Source organism: Colobus angolensis, unplaced genomic scaffold (genome assembly GCF_000951035.1).
Source record: "Colobus angolensis palliatus isolate OR3802 unplaced genomic scaffold, Cang.pa_1.0 Scaffold97, whole genome shotgun sequence".
Classification (NCBI taxonomy): Eukaryota; Metazoa; Chordata; class Mammalia; order Primates; family Cercopithecidae; genus Colobus; species Colobus angolensis.
In genome coordinates, this window is record NW_012123709.1 from 6,240,890 (window position 1) to 6,258,749 (window position 17,860).

Sequence of the window (17,860 nt, forward strand, 5' to 3'; positions counted from 1 at the left end):
GGATGGTCTCGATCTCCTGACCTCGTGATCCGCCCGTCTCGGCCTCCCAAAGTGCTGGGATTACAGGCTTGAGCCACCGCGCCCGGCCGAAAGCTAATCTTTCAAATCCTTCCTTTTATATATAGGCAAGAAACTATTTCTGTTTCAGGATACCAAGGAAACCTACTTCCTGCCATATTTCATTTTTTTAATAACATTATTGAGATATAATTTGCATATATAATTTATCTATTTAAAGTGTTCAATTCAATGATTTTTTTGTATATTAACAGCTATGCAGTTATCTCCAAATCAATTTTAGAACATTTTCATCACTCTAGCAAGAAACCCTGTACTTAGCAATCACTTCCCTCCCCTGTCCCCCAAACCCTTGGCAACCACTAATTTACTTTTTATCTCTGTAGATTTGCCTATTTTGGACACTTAATATAAATGGAATCATATAATATGTGGTCTTTTGTTACTGGCTTCTCTCACTTAACATATGTTCAAGGTTCATTGTTGTAGAATGTATCAGTACTTCATTCCTTTTCATCGCTGAATAGTATTCCATTGTGTGGCTATGTCACATTTTATTTATCCATTCATCAATTGGACATTGGGTTGTTTCCACTTTGTGGCTATTAGAATGAGTAATGCTGCAATGAATATGCATATACAGTTTTTATGTGAACACTTGTTTTTCTTTCACTTGGTTATAGGCCTAAGAGTAGAATTTCTGGGTCATATGGTAACTCTGTATTTAGCATTTTAGGAAACTGTTAGACTGTTTTTCAAATGCCTGCCTTATTTCTTTTGCTCATACCTTTTTTCAGCCAGGATGGACTATTTGGGTGATTGGGTTGGAGCCAGCTTCAGTTCCAGAGGCCTGTTTTAGGACAATGTGGAGCTGTTTAGTAGCCAGAGTAGTGGTACAGTTCTGGTCCCTTTTCCAGCATTCATTGTTCTTGTACCGAACTGATTTGGACAGCCTAGCTACCAATAGAAATGCGTGTAACCTGTTCTGAGCCAAGTAATGAGGCTGCAGCTTTCCTCTGTTATTTTCTCATAGGGGTTCTATCAGAGTGTTGGCGTTGTTGTTTAACCATGCTTTTCCTCTCCAGCCATCTTCTGGGGACTAAGAAAGAATGTTGCAGTTCACATTGCCCTGCTTTCAAGACATAACTCCAAGGAGCTCTGCCTACTCATGTTACCATCCTTTGTTTTTTTGCCTGGTGGTTTGTTATGTTCATAGTATTTGGTCATTCATTTAGCAAACATTTTCAGATCCATCCATTGTTTGTCAGTGTGCTAGATTCTTAATATTTAGTAATAGATCTAACATTCATGATCTCTGCCCTTCTGGAGTTTAGGATCTAGTGACAGATTCATTAATATATCCTTGGAAGATCCCTACATTTGAATCTGCAGAAAATTTTTAGTTCAAATCCCCTCATGTACAAATCCCCTGTAAGTACAATGGAGATCACACTTACAGAAGCCACTTTAATGCACTATAGCACTGAAGGCTGGGGAAAAGTTTTCTCAGAGAGACCATACAGTGTTCATTGCAATAGTGCTGTACCTGTGCTCTGTCTAGAGAGAGGGCCTTCTGGATGTGAGGGGGATTACAGTGGTCACCATGAAAACAACAGTTTGTCACCTGCTTCCACCACTAACCCTTTTTCCCCCGAACAACATTAAATTCCACCATAATTTTATTTGTAACATTTGTGTGAGAATTTATGCTAAGTATTTCTAGCAGTGTACCTTCAGTTACCAGTGTTGGAACCACCCAACTGTAGTGTGACCCCTTGGGGTTCTAAGGAAATATGGCAAAAATAATAATTTGGCTTACAGTAAACTAGAAAATAATATTTCCTTCATGAATCCAGTGTGTCACAAATGTAGAGATTCCTCAAAGTTCCTGTAAAGGAATATGTCTTTTCCTTCTACCTAAATGAGCATGTCTTAATTTTGTTTGTTGCTGGGGGAAGGCTACCTATCCCTGCTCTGTCCCCTCACACACATACACATAACACAAGAATATAAGTGATAGTATATGCTGGTGTCACACTGTACCTCCTTAAGGAAACTAGATTCTTTTAAGACCATAGACTAGACCATAAAACACCATAGAAAATGAGGTTGAATTAGAGATACTCCCCAAATATCTTGCATTACACAAAGAAAAGCTATTAGATAAATAGTCCAGTTCCTGGTTCTCTCTGTCTCTCTGAATGTTACAGAGAATAATCTCTGTAACATTAGATCTCTGTAACACTCTTTTACACTTTCTTTCAGAGATTGGAGGTGATTCTCCCAGGCTTTATTATTCTTCATGAAAGTCTTCTCTTTTGCATATTACTCAAAAATTTAGCCATCTAAAAACATCTCAAGTGAAAAAACTGTCCTCCACGTTTGAAACCAAAATTATCTTTTCTCACTAAAACACATTTTATCTAATAGTGAGGTGAAATTACATTAGCCCTCTTTACATTTATTTGATTCAAACCTTTTTTTACAAAACTTAGGTTCTTCTAAAAAATAAAGAAAAATGACATCATTCATCAGATAGCCAGCTACATGTATAGTTTGATCATTCAATTGAACCATTTTTATCACGGTTTTTATGAACACTGAGTACCTATTATAGGCCAGGCATTGAATCTAAATACTAGAAAAAATACATGGATAAGATATATTATAGGCTGACTGTCCCTTATCTGAAATTTCAGATTTTGAATTTTCACATTAGGGATGCTCAACTTGTATTGTTTTATAGCATCATACTATATTTCCATTTGTACTTATTGTTGTAAACAAGTATAAAACAGTGTGGTAAGAGTTATCTAGGAAGTAAAATTTTACCTTGATAGAGCCTGGGATTTTGGTAGGTGAAGTGGAAGAAGAACTAGTTCAGATTGACTCAATGACAGTGATGCATCAAGTTGATAATTGATGATTAAACTATACTGTAATACTAATATATTACTTAGACCTTTTTAATAAATGCGTTGGTTATTTTGTGATCCTCCCCCTCAAAAAGCCAACAAGAGGTTAGTAATAAAGTCTTAACTTTTACTTGGTTTATTAGTCATGTAACATTGATTAACTTCTATTAAGTTAAGAAGCTTAACTTTTTATTGCCGGGGCTTAACAGGACTATCTAATGAAATATGTAAAAAAAAAAAAAAAGCTGCATAAATGTTAATAATCTTGAAGTGTGCTAATTATTTTGTTTATTTCCCAAAGGGATGTCCGTCGTTTGGTAGTGGCCATGTCTAGAGCCAGACTTGGACTTTATATCTTCGCCAGAGTATCCCTCTTTCAAAACTGTTTTGAACTGACTCCAGCTTTCAGTCAGCTCACAGCTCGACCCCTTCATTTGCATATAATTCCAACAGAACCTTTCCCAACCACTAGAAAGGTAGGACTTCTTTCTTCATTTTACAGGCAGCATTCCTCAGAGTGGGAAATTGGGATTTTCTTATAGGTGACCACATTAGCTTGGAACATTATTATAGATAATTTAGTCCCTGTTTTAGAGTGTGCTGCACTGAGGAACTGAGTTAGATTTTCTATATAAAAATAATACCGGCAGGGCGCAGTGGCTTATACCTATAATCCCAGCACTTTGGGAGGCCAAGGTAGGAGGATTGCTTGAGCCCAGGAGTTTGAGACCAGCCTGGGCAACATAGCGAGACCTCGTCTCTATATAAAAGATAAATAAATAAATAAAAATTAAAAATAATAATGTCAGCCCACATTTAGTCACTACCATGTATTAGGCAGGCAGTTCTTCACTACATTATCTCACTTTCATCTCAGTAAAAACAGCCTATTAGGTTATTAGATTATTTTATTAACCCCATTTTACAAGTGGAGAAATTTAGGGTCAAAGAAGCTAAGTAGCTTGGCCATGCATCTAGCAGATAGAGGATCCAAGATCTGAAAAGCCAGGAGGTCTTTTCAAATAACATCCCAGAGTTCATGTAATTTATCATTATACTATACTGTTCGTCTTCAGCTTTGTAAGGAGAACTTAACTACTTACTTGAAAATAGAGCAATAAATAGTTGAGTTCTTAAGAAGCTTATATTCTGGGGAAATGAGGGAGGAGACAGCACATATATTTAATGAAAAGACAGAGAAATACTACTCCCTCTTATCCCCCCTTCTTCCTCCCCTTTTCCTAACACCTTCCCTCCTTAGGTAACCAGTCTCTTTAGTTTCTCATTTAATCCTTATATTCCTTTTGTATAAAGGAGAAGAGATATGTTTATTTTTATATTATTTTTCTTCTTACGTGAAGGGTATTATACTATTATAGACTTTTGGTCTTTGCTTTTTTATTTAATGAATTGTCCTAGGGGGTCCATTGGGTTTTAAATAACATTATTTTAGATGTTCACAGTATATGTCTTCCCTCCACCCCTCTAAAAAAATCTTAAGTCTTGTGTGTTTAATAATAGTAAGTACTTTTTTAAAAACTGCCTTTTTATTTACTTATTTTTGAAGAAATGCTGCTGTAGAGAAATAGGAAAATGGTGGAGAGAGATCATGGGGTGGTAGGGACACATAAAGCCTCAAGTGTCAGGCTCAAGTCTAGACACAATCCTATTATATCTGAGTTTCTCCATCTTTTGTGGGCTGTTAAACAGGCAAATTCCTGACAAGAGGTCTGGGACAGAGCCTAGGTGTCATCATGTGTAACAAGCTCCCCAGGTGCTTTCTGTGTAAGGGCTACACATCACACCTGAAGAAATCTGAAGTGCAGATCAGACAGTATCACTGAACAGAAGGCTTGGAAACCCGTGCTTTAGATAACACTCATGAGTTCAATGCCCTGGGGCGGTTAGGGCTGAGAACATCTCCCCATCTTCTGCTGAAGACATAGTGAGGGGCAGAGAGTGCTGCGTCTCAAGGAAAGGCAGTTCTTGGCAAGACTCCAGAAAATAAGCTAACAAACAAAAACTCTTCCATGTTCCTAGTCATAATAACATGGCAGTATTTGTACATACGAATTCTGACCATTGCAGAAAATAACCATTAATCAAAAGAATACCTGCTTAGATGGAATGCTGCCATCCTGCTTACTTCTGAGAAGTGTTGTTTAATTTACTAAATTATTTCTAACTTCATGTTCTTTAAATAGATTGAGTCCTCCTTTTTTGGGGTATGTTTTTTACCTTAATGGTTTTCTAAATTGTTCCTATCATAAGAAAGGATAAGACTTTATAAACATTTTATTAATAACTATAAATAAGAAAGTTGTTAATCTCTATTTTAGGGTGGTTTACAAAGAAGTGAAAGTTCTGTATTTTCTTGATTTGCTTTACTACTTTACCTACACTTATAGAGCAGTGTTTCTTAGATTGTTGTCAGAAGCTACAAAGAATCAGCTCATTCCACCCAGACCTTCTGAATCCGAATCTATAGGGGCTGGAGCCTAGGTGCCTGCAATTTAACAGTCTACCCCAGATGATTCTGATAGACACTAAAATTTTAAAAAGAGCGTTTGAATATTCACCCTCTTGACTCATAGTCATGTGTTAAATAAAAGTAAATGTTAGCCTCTTATTTTTTAGAAAAATATAAATAGGACAAAGAGTGTTAATATTTTCTTTCTGAATTATCTTATGAACTGTCTTTGGAGCATGCACAGTCTTAGAAACTGCTGTTTCAGACCATGTTGACTTTTCTGTCTAGTCAAATAATTACTTATCTCTTACTAATTCTTTTATATTAGGTAGTAGACTAAAACCCATACTTCACTTACCAGCCCAAAATTATATTAAAAGCTGGCGACTCTTAGCTCTTCTAGTCTCTAACTTTTCTAAATTTCAGTGGAATCACTATTCTTTTTTTTTTTTTTTTAAGTAATCTTTTTTTAATGGGAGTCACGTGGCCAGCAGGCAGAGCATGCTGACCTGGGCCCCCTTTTTATTCTATTTAAGTCTTTTTTTTTTTTTTTAAACATTCATGAAGTCTTCATTCTACTCTTCATACTTGCGTTTTATGTCCTCTTACGGTTAGTTCTTCCATACCCTAATCATGTTTATTCATAAGATTAAGAAGTGGGTTTATGTTGAAGTGTTACCTTCTAGGGTTGTTTTACTAGATACTTAACGTTCTTTTTTCCTTCTTCTAGAATGGAGAGAGACCATCTCATGAAGTACAAATAATAAAAAATATGCCCCAGATGGCAAACTTTGTATACAACATGTACATGCATTTGATACAGACTACACATCATTATCATCAGGTGAGTTTCTCAAAATTGACTTTTATTTTTCTTGCTGTAGAAATAATTTTCTTTTTTTCAGAATAAATCTTTACCTAATTCCTTGTGGGAAATCAACGAAACTAAAGTAGGCTATTATTATTTATGTAACATTCATATTTTTAAAACATCTTTATATAGATAGAATTCCACATACAATAAAGTCCACAAACTTAAAGTGTACAGTTTTATATGTTCTGGCTTAGGTGTTTACCTGTAAAGCTGTTGGCACAGTCGAGATAAAGAGCATATCCATAATCCCAAGAGTTTTCGCTTGTGCCCATTTGTAATCCCTCCTTGCCCTTCACCAGTCCCTTTTTACCTTCCCAGGCAGCCAAGGATCTGCTTTCTGTCATGATAGGTTTGCTTCCACTTTCTAGATTTTTATATAAATGGAATCATACAGTAAGTAGTCTTATTTTTTCTGGCTACTATTGCTTATACAAGTCTCTGCACTTTATCTTGGGTAGACACCTAGGAGTGGAATTGCTGGATTATATGTTAAGGATGTGTTTAGCTTTTTAAGAAACTGCCAACCTGTTTTTCAAAGTGGTTGACCCACTTCACACTCTCACCAGCAATGTGAGAGTTCTGGTTGCTATACATCCTCACCCTCACTTGATATGGTAGGCCTTTTTAAAATTTTGGCAGTTCTAATAGATATACATTGGTCTCAGTCTGGTTTTAATTTTCATTTCCCTAAGGACTAGTGATGTTGAGCATCTTTTCATGTGGTCATTTGCCATCTGTATATCTTTGGGGATGTGTCTGCTCAGGTTTACTGCTCATTTTTTTATTGGATTGTATATTAAGTTTCAAGAGGTTTTTATTTGTTCTGGCTACAAGCCCTTTATCAGATATGTATTTTACAAATATTTTCACCCACTCTGGCTTGTTTATTTATGTTGTATCTTTCAAAGAGCAAAAGTTTTAAATTTTGAAGTTCAGTGTATCAAATTGTTCTTTTATGATTCATGCTTTTTTTGTGTCCTAAAAATACATACCCTAACTCAGAGTTACAAAGGTTTTTTCTAGAAATTGTGTAGTTTTAGGTTGGATGATTAGGTGTGATGCATTTTGAGTTAATTTTTTATATGATACAGGTAGGATTGAGTTTTATTCATTTGCCTGTGGATATCCAGTTGTTTCAGCACCATTTTCCTAATAGGTTGTTTTTTTCTTTGTTGACTTGCTTGTCATCTTAGTCAAAATATCAATTGACTATATATGTGAAAGTCTTATTCTGGGCTTTCTATTCTGTTCCATTGTTCTGTATATCCCTTTGCCATGACTGTACTACCTTGATGATAGTAGCTTTACAGTCAATCTGGAAATTAGATAACATAAGTCCTTTAGCTTTGTTCTTCATTTTAGAAATTGTTTTAGCTATCCCAGTTCCTTTTCTTTTCTTTTCTTTTTTTTTTTTTTTTTTTTTTGACGGAGTCTCGCTCTGTCGCCCAGGCTGGAGTGCAGCAGTGGCCGGATCTCAGCTCACTGCAAGCTCCGCCTCCCGGGTTTATGCCATTCTCCTGCCTCAGCCTCCCGAGTAGCTGGGACTACAGGCGCCCGCCACCTCGCCCGGCTAGTTTTTTGTATTTTTTAGTAGAGACGGGGTTTCACCATGTTAGCCAGGATGGTCTCGATCTCCTGACCTCGTGATCCGCCCGTCTCGGCCTCCCAAAGTGCTGGGATTATAGGCTTGAGCCACTGCGCCCGGCCTTCCTTTGCTTTTCTATATACATTTTAGAATCAGCAGGTCAGTTTCTACCCCCAAAGGCATGCTGCAGTTTTTAAAAGGATATTTTGAAGAGTAGGATTGTTTAGGATCCATTTGGGGAGATTAACATCTTCATGTATTGAGTCTTCCTATCCATGAATAAGATCTCTCATTTATTTAGATCTTTGAATTCTCATCAGGGTTTTGTAGTTTTCAATATACAAACCTTACACATATTTTGTTAACATTTTGCTAAGTATTTTTCTTTTTCTTTTTTTTTTTTTTTTTTTGCTGCTATCGTGCATGGTACTTTTAAAAAATCTTCAAGGCCGGGCACGGTGGCTCATGCCTGTAATCCTAGCAGTTTGGGAGGCTGAGGTGGGTGGATCACCTGCGGTCAGGAGTTCGAGACCAGCCTGGCTAACATGGTGAAACCCCATCTCTACTAAATATACAAAAATTAGCCAGGCATGGTAGTACATGTCTGTAAATCCCAGCTACTTGGGAGGCTGAGGCAGGAGAATCGCTTGAACCCAGGAGACGGAGGTTGCAGTGAGCTGAGATGGCACCACTGCACTCCAGCCTGGGCGACAGAGCCAGACTCTGTCTCAATAAATTAAATGAAATTAAATAAATAAATAAATAAATAATTTCAGTTTCCAGCACTGTAAGCAGAGTCCCTGATGAGAAAGTCACTAGACTGCCGTGGGGCAAAGGGCAGGCTAAGCATATAGAATTGCTCCAGTTTTCTGGTTGAACAGGACAGAAACCTTGTTCCTTGCTGCTCCCTTCTCCCATGACTTTGTCTTAAGGCCAGGCTCCTCTCTACCTCTCACAGGGCTCTTTTTCTTTTTTCTTTTCTTTTTTCTCTTCTCTTCTCTTCTCTTTTCTCTTTCTCTTTTCTTTTGTCTGTTCTGTTCTGTTCTGTTCTTTTCGAGACGGAATCTCACTTTGTCGCCCAGGCTGGTGTGCAGTGGCACAATCTCAGCTCACTGCAACCTCCATCTCTCAGGGTCAAGCGATCCTCCTGCCTTAGCTTCCCAACTAGCTGGGACCAAGCTTAGCTGTTTTTGTATTTTTAGTAGAGATAGGGTTTCACCATGTTGGCTAGGCTGGTCTGGAACTCCTGACCTCAAGTGGTCCACCTGCCTCAGCCTCCCAAAGTGCTGGGAATGCCACCATGAGCCACTGCACCCAGCTCACAGGGCTCTTTGATTAAAGTTGACCCTTTCTTGAGTTAGTTTTATAATCAGTCCTAATCAGTCACTATTTTTTGCAGAAATGTTTACAGCAAAGTCTGTTGCTTAAAAATCTAATGGCTTTTCATGGTTGTTTTCCTCTCTGAAGATTTTATATGTATTTTGATTATCAGTATATGACATCTGTATAGGCATATTCCTTGGTGTTAGCAGGACCTAGACCATTGTCATCAGAGGTGTTACGTCTGTAATGTAAAATGATCAGCACTGTTTTGGAGAACTCTAGAATGATAATGTGAGGGCTTAGCTTTATAAGCTGTTTTTCATATTGGTATTGTCTTTTTTTTTTTTTTTTTAAATCAGACTTTATTACAACTACCACCTGCTATGGTAGAAGAAGGTGAGGAAGTTCAAAATCAAGAAACAGAATTGGAAACAGAAGAAGAGGCTATGACTGTTCAAGTTGACATCATACCCAGTCCAACAGACACCAGCTGCAGTCAAGAAACTCCAGCCTTTCAAAGTGACACCACCGCCAGTGAGACAGGAGCCAGTTCCAATCCAGAAGCCATCCCTGCTTTATCTGAGAGCACCACTACTGTGGCAGGAGCTGTGTCTGCGCCGGCAGAGGCTTACACACCTCAGGACGCCACATCTGCCCCAGCAGGGACCAAGTAACCAAACTGTAGTCCTAACGGAGGACATGTCATTCAAAAAGTCTGAGTAAAGTTATTTTCTATATTTTATATTTGCTACTGCCATTTTACTGTCACTAATTAATGTTCAGTTCTTATATTAACTGATGTTGGTGTCTTGAATGTATTTTTTTAAATTATGTGTATGAACAATTCTAGTTTCATTTGTTCAGCTAGAAGAGTAAATAACCATTCCTCTCATGTTTTGATCACTGAGTGTATCTGTAATCATACCTACATTAAAATCATTTTCCATAGAATATATAATATATACTGCACATTTTTAGTGAACTTCTCTAAAGAAGAGGACAGAATACACCAGACTTAACCATGAATACGCTTAAGTGTCCAAATTGAGAACTTGTTTCTTCTGTTATACTATCAAATGCTTAAATTCTGTTTCCTTTTTTCTTACTGTTCTTTACATAAGGTAATACCTTTATGTAAAGATACTACTGGCAGTAAGATACAGGTTTCTCCGATCTATCAGAGTGGTCACATGCATTTCCTTCTCTCAAATCTTAGAATCACCTAAGATGTCTGTTTATTCTTGAGGCACACCTCAGACTGAATGAGTCAGAATCTCAGGATTAGAGCCCAGGAATCTATATTTTAGGAGGTTCTCCACACCACTAATGTTTGGGTTGCTGGCAGAGTGGCATCAGCCAAGGCTGGTGAGGCTGAGCCAGGATTTGTCATCAGCTAAATAGGAGGACTCTGCCAAATCAATCTGGGCAAGAAGCAGGATCCTGAGTCTGGGCAATGAGAGTCAGAGAACTTAACTCCTGTGTGTAGGGTAGAATTTTCCTATGGCAGAAATTCTGAGTTTTCTGCCTTATTTTTCTTGGGATAATCAGCCACAAGGAGACCTTCAGGTAAAATGTGGTTCAAATATGGGAAAGCAGAGGTACTTAGGACCTTGCTACTCAAGTATGATTTGTGAACCAACAGCATCAACATCGTATTGAAGTTTGGTGTTTATAGAAATGCAGAAGTTTGGGCTCTGCTCCAAACCTATTAAATCTAAATCTACATTGCAACAAAGTCCCCAGGTGATTCACAGGCACTTTGTAGTTTGAGAAGCGTGTACTGAGATTACTGTGTTGTCTTCACATGAATGAGGCTATAATGGTAGAATTACCAGTGAATGTGACTAATGTTTTCTGACAAAGGACCTCTGCTTATAAGGTCCCTGGGCATGGTGCCCAGAACTGGGGGAAAAAAAAAAAGAAATGTTTATGTGTATGTGTAGAGGGGAAAATTGCCCACTAGTTCTGTTTCCCAGTTTGATCATCTGTTAGAGTATCTAAAGGGGAGCATTTCCCCCAGAGTGTCTCCTCTAGTGCATCTACCTATGGGCCTGGCCATGTCCAAGGAATCTTTGACGAAACAAGCAAGAACTGCACACTACCATTGAAATCCTTCTGGTCCTGGCATTTTGAATTAATGATTGCTTCGTAAGGAAATTAAACCCAGAAAGTCAAGTCAGTTATATTTTTGAGTAACTAGTGTTTGCTCGACTCTACCAGGCTGTGTTGAATATGGTCCAGACTCTCATTTTATGATGTGTCGTACTGCATCGGGACACTTGTGTCAGTGTCAGGTGAGGAGGGGAGATGAGAGTGACGAGGCGGGGAGAGGAGCGAAATACCAAGGACGCAATACCAGGAAACCCAGGTCTATTTGTTATCAGAGTAAGGATCAAGCCAGATAGCCTGTTACATAATTTCTCTTTTAAAAGATTTTGAAAGCAGGTGCTGTGGGCATCTGTATGCACTCGTAGAATTATTTTCATTTGTAAATATATGGTATTAGGCCAAGCAAGGGAAAGCAGCTTTCTGTATTTACCATCTTTCCTGGAAAAGATAGATTTTTCTCTCTCCCCTAGGGGATATGAGGTATGATACCTGCAACCAAAATAAGTGGACTGTTAAGCTGCTTTCTCAACTATTTTCCAAGCAATGTACATCACTCTTGCCTAGATGAGTGACCATACTTTTTTCTTTGCTGCTTGGTTTTTCTGTCACTAAAAAGCAAATTTAGGTGGAAGATGGATGGGTAAGTCCTTTGTCCTTGTCAAAATAAATTTAAAAAGGGGTAAAGGCATTGGGATTTGAATTCTTTTAAACTGTTTATTCATTGGAAAGGCAAGTGAGTGGCAGTTGACTATAGAATCTTGGGAATTTTTGAAGGAATTTAAGAGCTCTACTTATTTTAAGTAATGAGGAAACAATCAGAGAGACTTAACCAGGGTGGCAACTGTGGATGAGTGGGGTAGAATCCAAGTCTACAGTTCTACAGCAGTGCTTTATTTTTTCAATCATGCATACATGAGGGATTGCTTAATAAATTCAAGAGTTTTCTATATAATTTGAGATTACTACAGACACAGGTACTCTAGCCATGTGACTGTTTCAGATTAGTGTTCCCATTGCTCTCCATCCCGTTTTTCATGTCTAAATATGTCATGATTTTAGATTCTCTTTTTAAAGAAAACCAAAGAGGCATGCCAAAAACAATGAGCATGAAATGAAGCAATTCAAGTATTTAGAATTTCTTTTTTCTTTTTTTTCTCAAAATGCTGAGTTAAGAAAGTTCATTGCCAACAGTTGAGAATAAATAGCTCTATTGATTTAGGCAAATGAATGAGAAGATCTAAACATTATCAAGACTCCTCAAGTTGGTGTAATGAAAGTTGAGATGTTTTGCTAGATGCTGAGAGAAAAGGCATAAATGGGCCATTTGTGCTTCTGTAAACAAATGAAATTTTGTAATGATCAGGAGACAACATGATACTGTAAAACACACTTTGGACTCATCCAGACCTGGACCTGGCTCAGAATTTTACCTAATTTGCTTATCAGCATTTGGTTTGACCTTAGGCAAATTTTATAACCTCTCTAAGCCCGTTTTCTTTATCTGTAAATAACAGGGAAAAGATCTGTTTGGATTTGGGGCAGGAGAGTTGTTTGTTTTATAGGCTAATGTTTATGAAAATAATCTGTCACTTAGGTGCTTAGTAAATACCAGTTTCTCTCTCTGTTTTTCTTCAAAACTTTGTTGACAATGTAGGATATTGCCAACTAATCCTTTGACTTGAGTGCTTAGCCATACCCCAATCCAAGGAGCATGAAGGATGATCAAGAGGGGGACACCTAGTGGCAGTTGACCTTTGAGGATCTGTCTAGGATCGGGTCTACTGATTTGGGACCTCTGAATCAGTACATTATAACATCGAGGTGATCTCTGCCAAAATTAAAATTCTGGCAGAACAGTATAAGCAGAGGAAGACACTAGGTCTTTCTGAAATATGGAGCTGGTAACTTCTATCAGTTCTGAATTCTGTACTGTCACACCCCCAAATCATCTTTATTGTTGCATGTACTTAGCTTTGTGCCTTGAATTGCTATTTCCTTTTTATCTTGCAGTCAGATGGTATTTTTAGAGATGTTTCTTCCATCAAAACAAGATAAAGGTTTAAAAAAAAAACAAAGTGACCCTTTTGCATAAGCCAGAAGAGCAGTGCCTTGCTTCCTGTGAAAAATGCTTGGCAGTTAGCCTGTGTAATTATTTAGCAATCATGTTAATAGATGTTTAAGAATAATGGAACTGGAGCTATACTGAGCCAAGGGTGGAAATGAAGACATGTGAGACTATTTTTTCTTCATCCACCGATACTCTTCAGTTACAAGGATTTAATTTAAAAGAATTTTAATTAAATGGAATCCAGAAGCTTTGGACGCTCCTGTTTTTCTTCTTAGAGACAAACCTGGAACTTGACTCAGAATGCAGCATGGTACTCCTGACTGACAGTGTGCCAGCTTTATTCACTTAATCTCTCTACCTTTTGGCTTACATTTATTTCAGGGCTGGCTGACCTTTTGAGCTTAGGTACAAAGATGGCTGATACCATTATTTTTCAACATATATTACAGAAAATACTACTCTTGAAAAATGCTCTGAGAAATATGTTCTGTGGCCGATAGGTTTGGGAAACAATGTTCCTCCTTTGCAGAATCACAATGTACTGTTAGCTAATTAAAGGTTCTCAGATGTCCCACTGGAAATAATCATGTTTAGTTTTGTTTAAGTTAGCATTTCCCAAACTTAATAGAGCATAAAACTTTTTTTTTTTTTAAATAAGATACTTTGGTTAGCTGTTTCCTTAGAACACAATTTGGGAACCAATATTGCTGGGCGCAGTGGCTCCCGCCTGTAATCCCAGCACTTTGGGAGGCTGAGCCAGGCAGATCACCTGAGGTCAGGAGATTGAGACCGTCCTGGCCAACATGGTAAAACCCCGTGTGTACTAAAAATACAGAAATTAGCCGGGCATGCTGGCAGGCACCTGTAGTCCCAGCTATTCTGGAGGATGAGGCAGGAGAATCACTTGAACCCAGGAGGCGGAGGTTGCAGTGAGCCGAGATGGCGCCACTGCACTCCAACCTGGGCGATGAGCAAAAACTCCGTCAAAAAAAAAGAAAAAAGAAGATACCTTAGATAGCTATTTCCTTAGAACACAGTTTGGGAACCAGTATCTTTACATTGGCTAAAACTGTGAATCTCCCTTTAAAAATAAAGCCCCAAAATACATTTTTTTTTCCCTACAGGTAACCAGAGGGTGAAGTAACACAGCCAAAGAGGAAACCAGAAGTGAAGTGATTTGTACAAAATGTTATAGTGTAATTTATTGAGTGTCATGTGGTATTAATAGCAACATCCTGAAAAAGCAAATGAATAAAAGTTTGGTCAATGTACCATGACATTCCTTCATGTGAGCCTCCTAAGAAAAGGTCACTGAGCATTCTCTGTTTACATTTTAATTTTAGACTCCAGAATTTCACACTAAGTTTTTCTTCTCATTTCTTATGCAGTAAAAGAAGAGTTCATATTTCCAGTGTGTCTTGCTTTCTGTTCTTTAATTTTTGTTTCCTTAAAAAGTTTAAATTCCAAAAAGAGAAAAGGATTACTTAGCATAACCAACAGAGGTGGTCTGGAAATAATAAAAGAAAATTAAGGCAAATATAAAACATGTAGACAGTTTCCTCTCATAAGAATGTTTCACACACAAGGATCCCAGAAGTTGCCTTGCATTAGGTAGATTGAATTCTTTCTTGATCTCCAGAAATGACTGCCCCAACAATCCTCTTCCCCTCCACCTTTGATTTAACGGTGTGCACTCTATTATATTTACCTCTGTGTTGCAATCTACATTCAAGAACCTCAAAGGTAGCCGCTTCTCTTTGAAAGATGCCTGGTTTAATATAAAAAGCTCTTTTAAGAAGCTGAACTTACTGACATTTTTCGAAAAACAATTCTGGATGGGAAGTGATCCTTTTCTACTTTAGTTCACTGATTCATTTGGGCCATTTTTGATTGGTTAGTTGGTTGGTTAGTTTTTTCCAACTGGTTTCTAGTTCAGTTGTCCACAAAGTGAACTAAAAGTGCTTACTGTGTTACTGTCTTTTCATTGCCTTCTTGCTTCCCGTGCTGGTTTCTTCTCATCTCAGACTGCCGTAAGAACAGTGTGGAATAGGAGTAGGCCTCGTTAATTTGCATGCCATTTCGTTGGTTGACTACTTTTCACAGAAGTGAATTGAGTTCGATATAAAACTTTGAAGATGTTTATGAAACTAGTATTTGTATATTAATAGACTACTGAATGCCAACTCTGTGCCAGGCAGCAATGCCAGAAGCAACTCTGGTACTTTATAGATGAGAACACCAAGGCATTGGGTGATTTGCCTGGGACCCCACAGTTAATTGAACTGAGACTAGAACCATCACACAACTTTTAGGCAAATTCCTTACCATGCTGCTCTTTACACTTCTTTGCTTGAGACACATTAAAGAACAGAACACCACCAACTATGCATGAGTAAGACAAGCCTACTAAATAATTTCTCTTATGGTCAATATACCAAAGAGACTAGGTTGCCAAAATCAGGATAGGAAATAAAAGGTCTCTAAAAAGAATGTGCCAATGTTTGCGATATTTATTCTTACACAAGAAAGACAAATTAGTATTTGTTTTGGTTTGAAAAAGGAATGCGAAACACATAATAGGAAGGGACTCTAGTAATACCGTATGCCTCAAAATGCTAACTATCCTAAAGTCATTTTGTATTTAAGCAGAAGCAGAGCGTGCTAAGTAATACTAGTTTTGAAAGTGATTTCTGAGTGTGTTACCCTCGACTCTTAGCTTCTCAAGAAAAGTAACCGGGACCTGGTGTCCGCTCCTGTTGCCTTTGCCTCTTATTCCCTAGTCACTATGCGTGAGCACATCTCCATCCACGTTGGCCAGGCTCGTGGCCAGACTGATCATCCCTGCTCAGAGCTCTGCTGCCCGGAACATGGCATCCAGCCCGATGGCCAGATGCCAAGTGACAAGACCACTGGGGGAGATGACTCCTTTGACATCAGTGAGACAGGTGCTGGCAAGCATATACCCAGGGCAGTGTTTATAGACCTGGAGCCCACATTCATTGACAAAGTTCACGTTGCCATCTACCACCAGCTCTTCCACCCTGAGCAGCTCATCACAGGCAAGGAAGATGCTGCCAATAACTGTGCCCAAGGGCACTATACTATTGGCAAGAAGATCATTGGCTTCATGTTGGAGCAAATTCTCAAGCTGGCCAACCAGTGCACAAGTCTTCAGGGCTTCTTGGTTTTCCATAGCTTTGGTTGGAGAACTGGTTCTGGGTTCACCTCCCTGCTGATAGAATGTCTCTCTGTTCATTATAGCAAGAAGCCCAAGTTGGAGTTCATTTACTCAGTGTCCCAGGTTTCCACAGCTGCAGTTGAGCCCTGTAACTCCATCCTCACCACCCACACTGCCCTGGAGCACTCTGAGTGTTCCTTTGTGGTAGACATCTGTCATAGAAACCTCAATATTGAGCGCTCAGCCTACACTAACTGCCTTATTCTTCAGATTATGCCCTCTATCACTGCTTCCCTCAGAGTTGATGGCTCTCTGAATGCTGATCTGACAGAATTCCAGACCAACTTGGTGCCTATCCCCACGTCCACTTTTTTCTGGCCCCATATGCCCCTGTTACCTCTGCTGAGAAAGCCTATCATGAACAGCTTTCTGTAGCAGAGATCATCAATGCTTGATTTGAGCCAGCCAACCAGATGATGAAATATGACCCTCACCATGAAAAATGATGGCTTCCTGCCTGTTGCACTGTGGTGACACCATAAAGATGTCAATGCTGCTGTTACCACCATCAAGACCAAGCACAATATCCAGTTTGTGGATTGGTGTCCCACTGGTTTCAAGGTTGGCGTTAGTTACCAGCTTCCCATGGTGGTACCTGGTGAAGACCTGGCCAAGGTACAGAGAGCTGTGTGCATGCTGGGCAATAATACCACAGCCGTTGCTGAGGCCTGGGCTCACCTGGACCACAAGTTTTGACGTGGTGTATGCCAACCATGCCTTTGTTCACTGGTACATTCGTGAGGGGGGTAGAAGAAGGGTTTTCTGAGACCCATGAGGACATGGCTGCCCTTGAGAAGGTTTATGAGGAGATTGGTATAGATTCTGTTAAAGGAGACGGCAAGAAAGAAGGAGAGAAATATTAATTATCCATTCCTTCCAGCCCCGCAATATGTCTTATTCCCATAATTTAAGCTTCAACATTAATTGACAGGCATCAAAGCTTTCTGGTTAGATTGTTTTCACTCAGTGGAGATCAATGTTCCAAACGTACCTGTAAGACTTTTCCATCATGTCTCAAAGTAAAGGCTTTAAGATTAAAAGAGAGAGAGGGAGAGAGATTTCAAATAAAGGGAAAAACAAGATTTACCAAGACTTACATTTTTAATCATTATACATCAGCTGGGTCAGCCTTCTGATTACACTTCCTATCACAAACCCAGCATTAATGCATTTGGGAGCTGAAAATAACATCCATGTGAGTTAAAGTTCCCAGGAGTAAAAGTCTATGTGTGAAATAAATCAAGATAATGTTACAGAAAT

The 17,860-nt window shown here is 38.7% G+C and overlaps 1 protein-coding gene and 1 pseudogene across 1 annotated transcript in view; both read left to right on the forward strand.

The window, feature by feature from the left end:
- Positions 1 to 10,145, forward strand: part of AQR (aquarius intron-binding spliceosomal factor) — a 123,279-nt gene extending 113,134 nt beyond the window's left edge. The window contains exons 34-36 of the mRNA XM_011932722.1: positions 3,235 to 3,409; positions 6,134 to 6,247; positions 9,545 to 10,145. Coding sequence (XP_011788112.1) covers positions 3,235 to 3,409; positions 6,134 to 6,247; positions 9,545 to 9,859 — 604 coding nt within the window. The 3' untranslated portion in view covers positions 9,860 to 10,145. The remainder of the gene's footprint in view (positions 1 to 3,234; positions 3,410 to 6,133; positions 6,248 to 9,544) is intronic.
- A 6,002-nt stretch (positions 10,146 to 16,147) lies between these two features.
- On the forward strand, positions 16,148 to 17,463 carry LOC105505004 (annotated as a pseudogene).
- The last annotated feature ends 397 nt before the right edge of the window (positions 17,464 to 17,860 follow it).